Here is a 16489-nt window from a genome sequence, read left to right as displayed (position 1 = left end):
TCAGAGTGCGTGAGGATGGCAAAAGAAGATTCGGGTTCGCCTTCTCCCTCTTCCATGGCCATTAGGACAAATGCCACAAGTCATCCCACTGAGCACAGGCCTCCATCCCTCTCTGCAGAGGGAAGGAGTCAGGCCGGGCAGGGGCAGCGGGGTCCTACCCAGGTGAGTCTGTACGTAGGATACAGGCAAAGAATGTGCTGTACACTTTTAAAGGGATGAGAAAAGAGGAAACAAAGTCGAATGTGCCACTGGGAACCATCCGGGCCCGGCCTGGGGAGAGGGTCTCTTGGTCAAATTTGGGACTGAACCCTAAGAGGGACATTAAAAAGAAATGTGCCCAGGTTCCCCCCAGTGGCCCCTGGATGCGGGAGCCACTGGAACAGACATGGTCTGGTTCAGCAGGCTGCAGTTTGGGGCTTTCCTTGCGACCCTACATTCACCGTTCACCTATCACGCAACACTAAGGTGCCTGTGTGTGTGCGTGTGTGTGTGTGTGTGTGTGTGAGAGAGAGAGAGAGAGAGAGAGAGAGAGGGAGAGAAAGAGAAGGCACGGAATCTCTTACTTTACAAGTAATGTCGAGACCATAGGAGTTTTCTCCTCGACTTGTGGCACCTCCCATTTTTTCAATTCTTGAGATCACGCCCAGAGGAACATCAAGGATTAGAGAGGAATCCTGGAGTGGAGAAAAAAAAATCCGAAAGTCAGGATTTCTGTGAGTTGGACTCAAACATCAGCATCCCAGATGCCTTCAGACTAATTTCACCTGGGCCCTTGTAACATTTCATGAACAAAAATATGATCTATGCAACCCAGGAAAAAGCCATCACTGAGCAGTCATTGGATGGTGGAGCCCCAGTGCTTGCCCCCAACATCTGCATTCTGCAGAGAGTGCAGGATGGAAACCAAACCCCTGAGCCCACAAGCCAGGGGGCCCTGCAGGCTTCTTTCCCACAACACTGTGCTCCAACAAGCAAATGCTTTCTTCGCTCTTCAAACACTGGGTCCACCTCAGGTCTGCCTGCTTTGCACCTGGTGTGCCCGTGGCCTCGAGTATCTCTCACTCCCAAACGCAAAAATTCTCCCCTCTACTTAGGCCGCAGCTCAGCAGGCGGCACTAGGACCAAGGATTAGTTTCCTCACTGGATCATGCAGCAACTCCCTCCTCTGAAGGGCTACGAGGGCCCTGCAGGTCAGAGAACTGCCCCATTGTGGGCTTCCCGGCACTGTGACCATGAGTGAACACGTCTATACTCCCACCCAGGAGCAAGCATCACCCCTCTGCAGCATTGCACGCTGCATTTCCGGCCGACGTAGGGCTGGCACACACAGCAATGCTTGTCCACGGAACCTCAGTCCATGCCGGGGGCCAGTATGTGGAAGTCATCAGGGCGAGGCTTGTGCCAGGAGAACCGTGAACCATCACTGCCTTCCCCGGCCATTTGGGACAGAAGCATAGCAGCGCCACTGTTAGACACAGTGACAAAGGTTACCAAAAGCTCCAGTGACGGACCTGGTGGATATGGGGAGGTGTGGAGCGGTGAAACCAGGGCTGGGACACACATCCAAGGGGCCATATGAACGGCCCTAAGAGTTCAGTGCATCGTTTCACTCCTAAAAACGTATTTCACAGTGCTCAGCTCATTTAACGGGAGAAAGGTTAGACACAACAAGACACTAACGGAGCCAGAGTTGGACAGCAGGGTGAGGGTGGAGAAAATCCGTCAACTTACAGCAATACTTACGCATGCGGCTATTACAATAATTATGGGATGTGAGCGGTAACTCTAGAGGGGAAAGCAGCATGAAAACACAACTACCATAACACAAAATACATACCCAGATGGACAATGGGCTGACACGCTTATTTGTTTAATCCAGAATTTTCTTGGCTACTGTGCTAGATGATAATATAGAAATCACTGTGACGGTGTGTGCTGAGATAATGGAGAGATAATACAGCGAGTAGGGGTTTTTCCCTGCATGCAGCCGACCAAAGTTTTATCCCTGACACATGGTCGCCTAAGTCCCGTCAGGAGTGATCCGTGAGCACAGAAGCAGCACTGCTGAGTATGGGGGCAGAATTAAAGAAACAAAAAAACCAAACAGGTGTGTGTTGAATTTGTTTTAAGATGTTCTTTCTGGGAGGGAGTGCGAATGAAAGCTCTTCAGGGTTTCTTGACATCCTTCTCCTGAAGATCCAACCCCAAAACTGAGCACGTCTTCATAAAATGTGAAGAGAGCTTCGGAGTTCTCTAGAGACACAAAGACTCCAAGCGTGAGGCCCACCCACTGCGCCGCTACACAAATGGACGCACAACCCAAGGATACTAAGGCCAAGCGCTGAGTGGAGCAAGTCCGGGTCAACAGATCAAAGGGCGCAAGACCCCACAGATGACGTCTGAAGGATAACAAGCAGCGAAGGGGAACAGAGACATGGCAAAGGGCCACGGGGCAGGAGGACAGGGCCATGGGCTTCTCTGGCAAACAGCGGCACGTCTTCATTGGTAGCGGGTACGTGAACTCCCGTGGGGTGGGAAGTCTCCGGCCTGCAGCGTGAATGGTCAAAGGCGCACGTCCCGTTGGAGTAGGCCCGAGCCGCCCTTGCTGGGATCTTGCCGGCGAAGGTCCTGATTAATGGAGAAGCTGAATCCTGGGCACGGGGCCTCCCTGGACTGGTTTCCAACGGCCTTTTTCTTGGCTTGGGAGCCCCTATGCCATGCTGGGGACATTCGGGCTCAGCTTGTCCAAGGCGAAACCCTGGGTAACTTTGACTCCCCTCCCCCTTTTGTTTAAGGTCTGGAGAGTCTGGAATGATTTCCAAATCCAAAGGGAAAGAGTGGGATGGGGAGAAGAGAACAAACAGCAGCACCTCCGTTAGAGCGGCGTGAAATCTGACTTTTGAGGCATTTACTAGCTGGCTCGTGACTGTTGCTCAGGCGCCTTTACCTTGAGGGGGTCACTGGCTGCAGGTCCCGTGACCTGGCATGGTGCCTTCCACAGGGCAGCGAGACACCAACACATGCTGGTGCTGTTGGTACAGCAAAGCTCACACGGGCACCTGCTACCACGCTTCTGAGGGTCCGCGTGTTTCTGCAAGAAGGCGTCTAGCTATTGCCGTGGATGAGACATGTCACGATGTGGTGCCAAAAGGCGTGCAGGAGAAAACACTGCTCGGAAGCTGTGTGTGGAGAGCCAGTGATGCTTTCTAACATGCTGGCTCCCAGGCAAGACCGGTTCTTAAGAAAACACCACCGAGTCGCACAGTCTGTGACGCTTCCCATGTGTCTGGACAATTGCATTCCTAAATGCCAAACGTACCCGGATGTAAGAAGCACAGACTAGATGCTCCAATGGCACCATGGAAGGAAGAACGCCCGCAGCGAGAAGGGGTCCCTGAGAGAAGAAGGACATCAGCCGGGGCTGCTGCAGGGGGTTCCACGGCACCCACACCCTGGCCCGACTCCAAGCTGACAACAGGCGCTAAAAAGGGGCCATGGGCCACTGACATGTTGTCTCCAAGGATGGGACCCAGATATGATGACCCGGCGTGTCAGATGAGAAGAGCTGGGAATTGGGCAGGAGAGCGAGGTCAGAGCAGCTGCTAGTGCAGGGGGAGGCGTGCAAGATCGAGCCTTAAACAAAGGGTCTCGCACTTGCGCGTGTGTGTGTGTGGCGACCTCAGAGCTATCTCCTGACACCACCCCCCCGCCCGAGTCAACTTTCTTCCAAGAACGGCACAGGTGTGGGCACAGGTACCGGAGAGTGGGCCGGAGGCTGGCGGCCGGCTGGACTATGTCTCTGGGTTCACGGGGGCAGGACACTGGACGTGCACAGCCGGGAGTAATTCCTGGCACGCGCCCGGGGGAAGCCCTGAACACAGCCAGGAGTGGGCCAACACAAGCACACAGGAAGCCAAGTTATCCCTGCCTCACAGCAACACCTTCGCTGCTGCGTGTGTGCCTCTGAGAGGCCCTGAACGGCAGAGCAGACTCCTACAAGAAGGGCTAAAGCATTTGTTCTTTCAGGCAAAACCTGAGCAATGCATGTCCCAAATCTCCTCTCTGGAAGAGCCAATGTGATGAATCTGTGACTCAGCGCCAAAGAATGGGAATGCTCCCCAACAAATGTCTCGGGGTAGAGGGGGCTGGAGTGATAGCACAGGGGGTAGGGCGTTTGCCTTGCATGCGGCCGAACCCGTGTTCGATTCCCAGCATCCCATATGGTCTCCTGAGCACCACCAGGAGTAGTAATTCCTGAGTGCAGAGCTAGGAGGAACCCCTGTGCATTGCTGGGTATGACCCAAAAGGCAAAAACAAAACAAAACAAAAAACAAAAACGAAAACAAAAAACAAACGTCTTGGGTCCTGAGCTGCGCTCGGCACCCGAGCAAGCCTACCATAGGCCGCCACTTCCTGCTTTCCACTCGACCTAACAATGGGGCCTGTGGATTGACCCGGAGAGAGATACCAATCTCGGGGTGGTGAGAAGCTATGGATGGGGTGACGGGGGACAGGCAGGGACAGGTTTTCTTCAGCGGGCAGGTGACTGTACGGATGGCTGTGATTCCTGACCAACTATCTACCCTCAAATGATGTGAAAAGTGAGGGAGGGACTGAGGTGGGGATGAGTACGTGCTGGGTGGAGACGCAGACTTCGGGCTTGTTTGGGACCTCTATTGTGAGCAGAGCTGGACTATGGGGGTCCCAGAGAGAGAGAGAGAGGCAGTGCAGAGGAAGCTGATGTGATGGAAGGAGAAGACCCTGGGGGCTGAGGGACAGTCAGTGTGAGGAAGCGGGGAGGCCTCCCAGGGCCAGTGACAGGGACTTGCACCAGGGTGACCAGAGGGAACAGAGCAGGGCAGGGGGAGATCACAGACCCCAGGGCGGCCAGAAACAATGAAGGCCCTCAAGGGAGGCACTGGGGAGAGCAGAGGCGCTCTAGGTTGCGGGAAGGAGGCACAGGCCAGGGGAGGGGAGAGGCTGGGGACAGCTGGTCTTCCTGTCACGTACTTCGGTAGGTGTCTGAAAAGGGCTTGGGTGACAGACAGCGGGCCCCGGAGAAAAAGTGGCTGGCATCAAGGGGAGCAGAATGGAGAGACAGTGGGGGTGAGGGCTGGAAACTGGAAAAGCTTCTAGCAGGAGATGGAAGGATGGGGTGGGGGGAGAGAGAGAGAAAAGCAGGGAGGGAAAGAGAGAGGGAGGGAGGACGAGAGAGAGAGAGAGAGAGAGAGAGAGGGAGGAAGAGAGAGGGAAAGAGAGTGGCAGGGGGAGGGATATGGAGAGGGAGGGGGAGGGGAGAGAGTAGGAGAGAGGCAGAGGGAGAGAGGAAAGGGAGGGGAGGGGGGAGGGAAGGGGAGGGAGAGAGGGAGAGGGAGATAGAGAAGGAAGAGGAGGAGGGAGGGGGAGAGAGAAGGAGAGACAGGGAGAGGGAGGGAAAGGGGAAGGGGAGGGGAAAGAGGGAGGAGAGGGAGAGACAGGGAGAAAGGGGGAGGGCTGGGGGAAGGGGAGGGACAGGGAGAGAGAGGGGGGGAGAGAGAGAGGCCACCAAGACTCAGTTTCCACAAATTTCTCACTGAGACTCCAGAGAGGCTTCCCTTGTATGGCTTCGAGGTGACTCCAGTTCACGAGACAGCTCTAATGCTCCACACCCCTTCTCCAGATCTTTCTCGGGAGCTTTTTGGCTGCCTCTGGTCTCTCCCTCCATCAAGGGAGACTCCCCATGGCCCGCAGAGCTCTCCCTCGGCATCCCCTCCTCCCTGGGACCTTCCACCCAGGCTCCAAGACTGATACGCGACCCTTCCCACCTCAGGGACGCCTCTAGCAGCTCCCGAGGCCTTGTGCCAGGCAGTTGCGCCAGTCCAAGTGCGCACAGTGCCCCTGGTTTCCCTGCGAGCTTGTTACTAGCACAGGGCAGAGAGGGTCAAGTGTGGTAACCAGGAGGGGTAACCGGAGAGGGGAGAGTGGGTTCCATCCTGAGGGCAGCGGGGAGCCCGGGAGAGGCCAGGCGGCCAGTCCAAGACGCCAAGGCAGCTGGCATCCAGACAGGCCACTGGCACTCCCTGCCCTGCCCACAGACCCGAGCTGAATAAATGCTCACTTCCAGTCAGCAGCGAGGAAACAACTCGCTGCCCCATACCCCATAGCATCCCCATCTCTGCTGCGGCCAGGGCTGCCTGCTCTGGGCCTTCCTGCCTGTGATGCCTCCTGTGCCTGGCTTTCACACTGACACGAACCCTTGTGGCCAATCGATCAGAGCGTTTAAGAGAAACTGGGCCGAGGAAGGAAAGCCAGCCAGTGTGCACCAGGCATTTCCAGGCCCCTGTTTGCTCCTGACTTCCACCCTGCAGAGTTCCCAAAGAAGCCGGGCTGAGTAGAGCTTGCGCGGTGCTCTCCGGTTCGGAAGGAAAAAAACAGCACGGACCAGGCCCAAGTGCCTCAAACTTCCGATGCATTTCCTTTTGGATGCTTTCCTGCAGTGAGCTTCCGTTTGTTCGAGGGAGCTGAGGTCACCTGACACAGGCCATCAGTTTTCCCATCATCAGATGTGCAGCGACAGCACGAATGGAACTAGGTGTGCAGCACTGGTCTGCAGGCCAACCTCCAAGGGGGAAAGCACTGCAACACTTGACTTTTCTTTTTGTTTTGTTTTTGTTTTGCTTTTTGGGTCACACCCAGCGATGCTCAGGGGTTATTTCTGGCTCAGCACTCAGGAATTACTCCTGGCGGTGCTTGGGGGACCATATTGGATGCCAGGGATCGAACCCAGGTCAGCCGAGTGCAAGGCAAACGCCCTACCCACTGTACTATCACTCTGGCCCCTTGACTCTTCTTTGTGATCCTGATGTCCCCGTCAAATCTCATCTGTCCTGATCTGGCCCGTAGGACCTGTGCAGAGGTGGTGAGGGCCTGCTCCACAGAAGACACTTGCAACGTTCCCAGGTGGGCTGGTGGCACCCATCCCGTTTCTTCCTTCCGCACCAAAGATCAACTCTGGTTTTCATTGCTACTCCGATCACAGCCACTTGCTGAGTCTGGTTCCCTTTGTCCGAAGTCCTGCTAGGTTTTCACTGTTCCTCTAAAAAAGTGGCACCTGGGGCAGAACACGACCTTTCTGATGAGACTACTGTCTCGGCTTTTCTGGTCAGTATATAGTACTTTTGAGAGCTCAGTCTATAAAGTATGTTAACTTTCTAATCGATCATATTCAATCACTAGATCACATAAGCTCGGGCCAGTTGAAATGAATGTCCCTGGGCGAGGAAGCAGTATGGTAACAATGCACACAAACACACAGATCCCCCTCTATCCTCCATCAAAATCCCTGCTCCCCACCTGTCTGCCTCAACATCCTTGATCCTTTGCGGTTCGTGGTTTCCCCTTAGAAAACGTTTTCCATACCAAACTCCCGATTATTAGTCCCAGTCCAAATGCTTCACCTCAACCCTTGATTCTGCCAGGCAGCACACTGGTTACTGGGGATTCTTTTCATATATCAGGCCCACATTCTTCCTGATAGGTAATAAATAACCTGCACTGCATGTGAAATGCTGGCGAGAAAGGATGTTCAATAAGCTCTCGAGAGGCTAAAGTAAGAGTGCAGACACACGCCCACCCCCCCTCGGCCCAGGCCAATCGGAACCACAGTCAGTCATGCCAAGCGCAACTTTTAGGGTCAGCTTCCTCTTGGGATCTGAGAGTCTACTTACCGTTTCCAAACTTCTTAAATAAAGACGATAATTTGTGATGTAAACTCTTCCCTTAATGGGGCCATTGAAAGGACATATGTAAATAACTTCTTTGTCTATTAAGATAAAAGAAAAAGATCCTAAAAGAATAGAAATGGTTACCAGGACGCTACAACAAACGAAGCTAACTGGCTAAGAAGGACTGCAGCGAAACCAAACGGGGGCTGGCGCCGGAATCCAGCAGGTGAGGCACTTGTCTTGCATGCTGCCGTCCTGGTTTGAATCCCCAGTACCACCTATAGGCGCCAGCACGTGTGATTCCTGAGCACAGAGCCAGGAGTCAGCACTGAGCACCGCTGTGCGCCTCCCAAAATATTCACTGTGGTGTTGTAACGTTATATGCATGAAACTTTACCATGAATGGCACTGGAAGTCACGATGCCTGATATTTTGTAAGTAAGAAAAATGATTTTGCAAAGATTTTTGAGAGCAGTGACGAGGCGCAAAGCCAGCATCGGCCGGGATCTCTCCCAGGCTAGGCTGTGGGCTGGGGGGCAGGGGGAGTGGGCCTCCAGCCGCTGCTTCTCTCAGCTTGTCTTCAACGCAATCACCTGGGGGGGGGGAAGTGCCAACAAGGCAGAAGCAGAAGCTCCCAAGGGTTCTGCAGCTCCGCCCCCTCCCCAGGAGTGAATAAGACAATTATGAGGGGACTTCAAGTAGAGGACAGCAACTTGCATACGACAGTCTTACTGACTCCCCTCAGCGAGGGTCTAAGGCCTGCCAGCCTCTCTGCAGGCGAACCTCATGTTCTCCCGAAGTGAAAGTGGTGAGAAGGTGTTGCTATGGTCGAATCTTTCTCTCTGAATAGTCAAGAGAAAGTGCTGCATTCAATGCAACACCTCATATAAAACAGATGGCCGAAAGGATTGTCTATCTTTGGGCGGAGCAGCTGAATCAGGGATGCTCCGTCACTGGAAGATAGATATGTTGTTCAAGGCTGCCCTTAAGTGTGTTTTTTGTGGGTTCTTTTTGCTTTTTGAGTCACACCCAGCGATGCACAGGGGTGACTCCTGGCTCTGGAATCAGGAATTACTCCTGGTGATGTTCGAGGGGCCATATGGGATGCTGGAAATCAAACCTGGGTCGGCCGCGTGCAAGGCAAATGTCCTCCCTGCTGTACTATGGCTCCAGCCCCACCCCTGAACGTGTTTTGCAGTCTCTTTCTCTTAGGGTGGGAAACGACAACAACGGGATGGAGTTCGCGTTGTGAGCCAGGTGAAGGTGTACTCAGTGACAGAGAGAACTAACCCTCGCATACGCTGGCCATCGTACATATGGGCAATACATACCTACTGCACTCATTTTTTTTCTTTTTGGGTCACACCCAACATGCACAGGGGTTACTCCTGGCTCATGCACTCAGGAATTACTCCTGAGTAATTCGGTGCTCAGGGGACCATATGGGATGCTGGGAATCGAACCCGGGTTGGCCGCGTGCAAGGCAAATGCCCTACCGCTGTGCTATCACTCTAGCTCCCTGCACTCATTTTTTAAGACTAGGACCCCAGGTGGCGAGTGGACACAGGCTCATTTCCCATGATGCCTGGTGACCTAAGCTTCTGTAACCTTAGCCTAATGAGCACCGTGTTTTAGGCATTAAGCGCCACAACCTCGATATTAGTGAATAAATGTAGATGTTCCCAAAAGAAATGGGAGGAAGAACATCACCAAGTGCAGTGGGAATCTGAGCGGAGGGTGCTAACTTGAATATAAAATCTGAATGCGCCACAACCACGGCACTAGGCTTAAAATCCATCATGTGCTTCTGGGTTCTTAAGCCAGAACAATCTGGACTTTCCAAAGGCCCGTCCTCTTAATATGAATGAACCATAAAAAACAAGTCAACCGTCAAAGTGCTCCTTCAGGATTATTAAGATCAGTTATCTGGCAAATGAAAGAGATTTGAAACCAATCTGTTCTCCTCAATTTCTAAAAAGAGGATACTTTGACTTTAAGCCTTTAAGTTGATCGTTTCAAGGCAAATGGCCGGGGCTGCAAAACCTCAATATGATTTCGGTTTTATAACTGCAAACCATGAGAGCTTCTCACTGGAGTCGAAGACTTAATGTGGAGATAAGCCACGTTTCTCTCCCCCAAATGACTGTGAGTTTTGTACAGAGAAAAGTATGTCACTATTTTGGAGCGCACGAAGCTCTTCAAAGAACTCCTGGATGGAGAACTGAATGCAGAGTCCCGCTACAACTGCGCTGCACACGGCCAGCCTCTGTTCCCTAGAGGGGTGGAAGCACCTGCCCTTGCTGCCCTCCTCGCAGGGAGGCCGGTCCCAACCGCCCCCTTTGTGGAGAGACCAGGCCGGGCTCCTTACCCGTAATGCGCGTCTCTCCTGGAAGTCGCGGAACTGCCGCGCCCACATCCTGATTGAGTCCATCGCTCGAGGCCTGCAGAAAGAACCGTGGCATCAGATGGAGTAGCATTCCCTGCGGTCAGGGAGGGCAGTGATATGGAGCACAACCAGGTGGGAACACACTTTGCAAAAAGAAAAACAAGAACTATGGATTGTCCTGGAGAATCTGGCCCAGAGGAGCAATGACAAGAGCAATGACAAGAGCCAGGGAGCCAAGGGAGCACCAGCACCCATCCGCTGTGTTAATGCCGAGGCTCTGAATAAAAGCTCTCACCCGCTGCCCTCCCAAGTGCTCTCGAGTCAACGGCATTTGGGAAAGGGGAGCGGGGAAGCATGAACGCGTGTTCCGGAGAAACAGTTGCAGTGCGCAGCAGGCCTTCCCCTGTGGAGTATTCAATTATCCTGTGGGAAGTGGGGCTACGGGCCAGAAAGATAGTATAGTGGTTAGGGCACTTGCCTTCCGCGTGCTGACCTGATTCTGATCCCCAGCACCTCATACGGTCTGCTGAGCAGCACCAGGAGTGATCCCTGCACCCAGAGCCAGGAGGAAGCGCTGAGCACTGCCAATTGGTCACAAAACCCAAAGAAAAGTGGGATGGAGCCCAGCTTTTCAAGGGAGTCTTCACTGAACAGCAGTACGGTCACTCGTGAGAATCTTCCCTGCAGAGACTGCTTCTCACAAGTTGGATTTTACCGGAGTCTCCCACAGGTGGCTCTCTAGATAAGGGGGGATCTGAGAATTTCTGAGCCCCCAAAGGCCTCGGAGGGGGGGCACAGATATACCTTCTCCGGCCTTCTTTTGCTGTCTGTGGGCAACCCTGAGCCCAGCGCTGTTGGCAAGCCCGTACCTCGTGTCTCTGGCACTGCAGCTTCGCCAGGCCGGCCAGGAGGCAAGCACAGAGCCCAAGCACAGGTGGTGCAGGCGCGCGTTTCCATAGGCGGCCCGAGGCCTGCGAAAGGTGGCTTTGGTCTAAGCAGCTGCTCGCGGGAGTCAAGCCAAGGACAAGGCGAAACACTGACGCCTATTCGGGCTTCATCAGCCTCTATTCATTCCACTCTTTCAGGTCGTTCTCCAAAATCACAGGCATCATTTTATGTGTGAAGTCAGGAATGCTTCCTCCGTGTGTGTGTGTGTGTGTGTGTGTGTGTGTGTGTGTGTGTGTGTGTATTAAGACCAAGAAATGCACCAGCACACTTTGGTGAGTAAGCAAGGATTGGTCGATGCAAACTACTGTGATACAGAAAGATTTAAGTAAGACCTGAATTTTCAGGGGCTAGGATGGGGCTCATGTGAGGTTCTGGGTCAATCCCCGGTACCACAGATCTCTCCCCCCTCAGCACTGCCAGAAGTAGCCTCTACAGCAATCACATCCAGAGAAACTGTCACACAACAGTAACATAGAGAAACTATCACCAGACTACTAATGGCCTTCTCTTTTTCAGCCAGGTTCAAAATGAAAATTCCTCATCAATTTTCTATTCGTTATGGCTCGTAAGCGGAGCATTCTAACCCAGAAGGCAAGACAGACAGACCCCAGTTGGGAACACCTTCCTCCCCGAAGGAAAAAAACACACTTTTTCTAAACAGTGAGGAGCACAAACACAATCACACCTTTGGCCACGGCCTCTCGAGAACCAGCAAGCAGAAGTGAATTTAACTTTTAATACACTTTTTAAATTCCCCACTTGCGTGTCAGGAGAGAAAAAAAGGAGAGTCAAAACACACAGCAAAGGGCTGGAGAGATAGCACAGCGGGTAGGGCGTCTGCCTTGCACGCGGCCAACCCAGGTTCGATTCCCAGCATCCCATATGGTCCCTTGAGCACTGCCAGGAGTAACTCCTGAGTGCAGAGCCAGGAGAAACCCCTGTGCATCGGCAGGTGTGACCCAAAAAGCAAAAAAAAAAAAAAACAAAAAACAAAAACAAAAAAAACCCACGCACACGCAGCAAGAGAAGCCCGCGTCTGATGAACACAGGCTATCAGGGGCTATTATGGGATTAGCCTGGGATGGCTGTTACACTGATGATAACGCATGGTTAATATTTACCTGCTGGAAGCTCCTCCTGTTTACGGCTGATTCTTAGACCGCAAAGAGAGGAAATACGTACAGGGGGCCGAGGAGGTGGACCAAGGGCTAGAGCGCATGCTGTTCAATCCCCACCACCGGCATGGTCTCCTCTACACTGCTGGCACCCTCCAGTTCTCCCAGGAACCCTGGGTGTGCCCCCCAGACAAAATAGAAGACAAACGTATAGGGGTGGTGGGTCTATGATAGAAAGCACGCCTCATAGTTGGGACCCTCGGGTTTGATCTCCACCCCATACCACAAAACAAAATCCAACTTATATAATCTTGGGGAATGTCGAAGGTTCTTGTAAACAGGACCCCCAAAGGAGAAACTAGTTATAAAGGAAAAAGGCCGATGGACTGAGCACACAGAAATATTTAATGTGGCCAGGAAGATGGCTCAAAGGCCTGGGGTCCAATCTTGGGATTTGCAAGCCCCACATTACTTGGTCCTCAGCACCAACTGAACCCCAAAAGGGAGGAATCCTCCAAAGAGGACTTTTAACCTCTCTCTTTGAAAAACTCAAAACACATCTCAGGACAGCAGGTGAAGCTCCTGCCTTCCACGGGGCTGACCTGGGTTCAGTCCCCAGGACTCAGCACCCCGTCCAGTCCCATGAGCACTGCCAGGAGTGATCCCTGAGGACAGAGTCAGAACTAAGCTCCGAGCACTGCCAGGCGTGGTCCAAAAACAAACAAACCAAAAAGCAAAACAGAATGAAAAGGTCAAAGAACAAGTAGGAAAAAAAGACTTTTAATGTATGCCGTACCAAAATTATTGGTGGACAGAAAGATCAGTTACAAATAGAAAAGACACGCCCCTCACTCCTCAAATACCAACAAGGGCATCACCAACAGCTACTTCAAAAAAGACACACAAAAGGACCAAAATATGTCTTTTTTTTTAAAAGTCATCCCCGATGATTATCTGGATATGCAAATGCCATGAAGCTCATAGGCTCTCAGGGATGTGTCTCAGTCCATGCCCACTGCTGGGGAGGGGGGGTGTAAATTCCTTTCTTCAGGGGGGGTGCTTAACAGCCTTAAAAGGCCCTGAATTAAACTGATTTCAATTCTATGCTTCGTTTCCATATACTCCAAAACATGCCGCTAATTACACAAATTTCTCCTGGATACGTTCGGCCCTTTTCTATTCAAGCTGCATCTGTTTAGGTCAGGTGATTATTTTATTATCAGAGCTAGAAAATCAGGCCAAGAGTTCGGAGCGGTGGCAGACTGCCCTGAGCCTTGTCCTTCCCTCTCTCTTTCCTCGAGCTCCGTGAGAGGGCCAGGGCTTGGGACCGAGGGGCCGGGAAGCCAAGGCCCGAGTCACTCCCCACAGACAAGCTGGCCCCGTCTTTCTGGGACACAGCAGCAGAAGCAAGAGAGGCGGCCAATCGCAGCTGGACGGTGCAGGGACGAGGCGCAGGAACTGCTGGACCCCAGGGGACCATCTGCTCTTCGCATGGGGAGAGGAGGAAGGGGGAGAGGCTGGGTGGCTGCAGACTCCACTTACCCTCTTCTGCGACTCATTCTCCAAGGAGTGGGAGTTATACTTGGGCATTGGTGCGGAAGCCATACTGGAAACGCTGCTGAGAAAACAACAACAACAACAACAACATTCAGGATTAGCAGTGGGGTTCTGTGAGCTCTCAGACACGTGACATCGGAGAGCTCAACCATGCAATGGAACGACTGGTGCTACTTTGCAGACACCGTTTCTGCAGACAGGGAGACAGACTCATGCCCATCACCGGTGGGAATGAGACAGATCAGATAGGATAGCAACGCACACCTGGGGCATTGAGGACACACTGCACCCGGCCCTGGCGTCTGAAGTCTCTGGGCAAACTGCCATCTGAGGAACCTCGCTGTGTGCTCCCTGCACAGCAGGCCTCACCTTCCCACAATTCCTGGCCAAAAGGGACACGATGGCACGCGCGTGCTCCTCTTCAGAGTCAGGCAGCTCTAGTGGCAGGGAGTTGAGGGAGAGCAAAGGAGCAAGAGTTGAAGGACTCGGCAGTTTCTAGGGAACATACAGACTTCATTTAAATAATGCATATTCATCAGAGTCCAGGCCTAAGTGAAAACCTCCGATTCAGAACACGCACCGACTCAGCAGTGAAATTACGGATTCGCTTCGACTTGTGCAGATCATAGCTGCAGCGGGAAACCACCACTTTGGTTGTTACACGGATCAAAGTTGGTGACACAGAGGGAGCCACAGGATGTCAGTCACCGGGGGGTGGGGGGCGGGGGGGGCGGGGGAGTGCGTTCCCTGCGACAAGGTGACTATGCACTGTCTGAAAGAAACTTAGTGCCTGCTGGAACAGTGACCGCTCTGGAGCTTCGGAGGCCAGCAGGGCCCAAACGCCCAACACGGAGCCCAGGGCTCAACAGCTGTGCAGTGCTGGTCACTGTCACCAACAGGGTGATGCGGATGCGTACCACCAGTGGCTCACACCTGAACGTGGCTTAGTGAATACAAATCGCGGTGTTGGTGTCAATATGTTAAGAAAGGCCTAGGAAAGGTGAGAGACACGGATTGGGCATGGGCAGGTGAGAACAATGTCACAGCATGAGCTCCTGAGTGCCCCCTGGCAAGGCTGGGGTTGCCTATGGGTTGTGGCTGGAAACTGCCGCAAAGTTGGCGCTAAGAACTTTTTAGTGAGAGTGATACAGTGCCAATCACACAATAAGATGGGGCGAACCTGGACACTGGGGCACTGAACCCCGGAACTCTGGTTCTTCCCTACGGAAGCAGTGCTGAGGTTAAACAGCAAATACTCCTTCACAGAAAAGGAAGCTCACACTTAAATGCATGAACGCACCCCAGGAAAGTACAAAGAGGCAACACAACCTAAGTGGCAAAATCACTGGCGGTGTGGCTCAGTGGTAGAGCACATGCCCTGCCAGCGTTCAGGGCCTGGGTTCAAACTTCAGCACTGTGGAAAGAAAGAAGTACAGAAAAAAGAGACTGGGTCCAAGAGACAAGACAGCAGGACTGGCGTTTGGGCCTTGCATGTGGCCCACCTGGGTTCGTTCCACCTCAGCCCTGTCTCCTGAGTATCAGCCGACCTGAGGTTGGGCACGGAGCCGGGAGTAAGCCCTGAGCACAGCGGAGTATGGCTCCGAAACAAAAATATTCCCCCAAAGAAGGAAGAGATCAAGGAGAGCTAACTTTAAAATGAATTTGATTCAGAGGAAATTGCATAGTATGCCTCGAAAAACCTCTTCACCTTAAGTTCAATCCCAAGCGAAAAACCCATCATTCTCAGAAACAGCAGAATAGATGAGATGTATTTCATAGAGCAAGTCAGATGCTACTTAGCCCTGGAACGACTTCTATTGACTAAACAAGATTATACACATGGCGGGGAGGGGGGCCTCCACCGACGACTCTAAAAACAAAACCACTTTTTCTGAATCAGGTGTCTTCACATTTAAAAGTTTAATAATACAAGTCAAGGCTTTCAAACAAATGTGGAGTGAGAATTATCCACTCAGTGAGAGAGATGTAAAATGCTGGGTTGTGCGGGTAACTCACTCTTCACCTTCCTGTTCCTGTTTACAAACCATCACAGAAAGATAAGTCTTCCTGTTTTCTTCAATCCTCACTTACAATTTTCAATTTAAAGTTAACTCAGTGTGGCAGAGGAAAGTCCTCGTTCTGCTCAATTTTCGCTACCTTGGGAGTCTGACTCACATGCCGTCTAGCACAGCCTCTCCAACGGCCACTTGAACGGCTCTGAGCACAAACACGGAGCGGCGCAGCCATTAGCACAACGACCTCTGGGACATCTCCAGGCCCCCAAGAGAAACGACTCACTCACGACTTCCCATCGGCCCAGCCCGAGGCGCTCCCAATTCACTTTCTGTCTCTACCGAGATGCTGGGCATCTCCATCAGTGTCATCGCGTTAGAATACGCAGTCTGACGTCTAAAGCCCCCTTTTCAGAGCAACGCTGGAAACTGCTACTGATTCAAAGTTGGAGAACAAATGTGAATAATGCAAGGGCCCAAGGCACGTGGGTCTGTTCCATAATGAGAGGCCCCGGAAACATCTTCGTGTACCTCTCTTGGCTGAATGGCAGAATTGATCCCGAGTGGCCAGAAGCCGGATGAGCAGGCAGCCCAGAGCACAGATGTCCTCTATGCTAAGATGCTATCTGACCTTGGGCCGCTTAGTTTACTTCTCCAGGCTGCGGCGACTATTGTGTCTTTAGGAGTGTGGCAGAGCTGGGTCAAGTGAACGGAGGACTGCATCTGAAGGGTTTCACACGCCGCCCGGGATAGCTGCAAATGAACTCT

At 52.6% G+C, this 16489-nt stretch overlaps 1 protein-coding gene across 1 annotated transcript in view; it reads right to left on the bottom strand.

Annotated features, from left to right (window-relative positions):
* Nucleotides 1-16489, bottom strand: part of MTM1 (myotubularin 1) — a 113585-nt gene that overhangs the window by 67166 nt on the left and 29930 nt on the right. Inside the window, exons 2-5 of the mRNA XM_056130175.1 lie at nt 13695-13767; nt 10072-10144; nt 7707-7801; nt 564-674 (exon numbers count right to left, since the gene is read on the bottom strand). Coding sequence (XP_055986150.1) covers nt 564-674; nt 7707-7801; nt 10072-10144; nt 13695-13757 — 342 coding nt within the window. The 5' untranslated portion in view covers nt 13758-13767. The remainder of the gene's footprint in view (nt 1-563; nt 675-7706; nt 7802-10071; nt 10145-13694; nt 13768-16489) is intronic.

The sequence above is a fragment of the Sorex fumeus genome, unplaced genomic scaffold (assembly GCF_029834395.1).
Source record: "Sorex fumeus unplaced genomic scaffold, SorFum_2.1 ptg000075l, whole genome shotgun sequence".
In the NCBI taxonomy this organism is placed as follows: domain Eukaryota; kingdom Metazoa; phylum Chordata; class Mammalia; order Eulipotyphla; family Soricidae; genus Sorex; species Sorex fumeus.
Note: the sequence above shows the minus strand (reverse complement) of the source record. Positions and strands in the feature narration are given on the sequence as shown.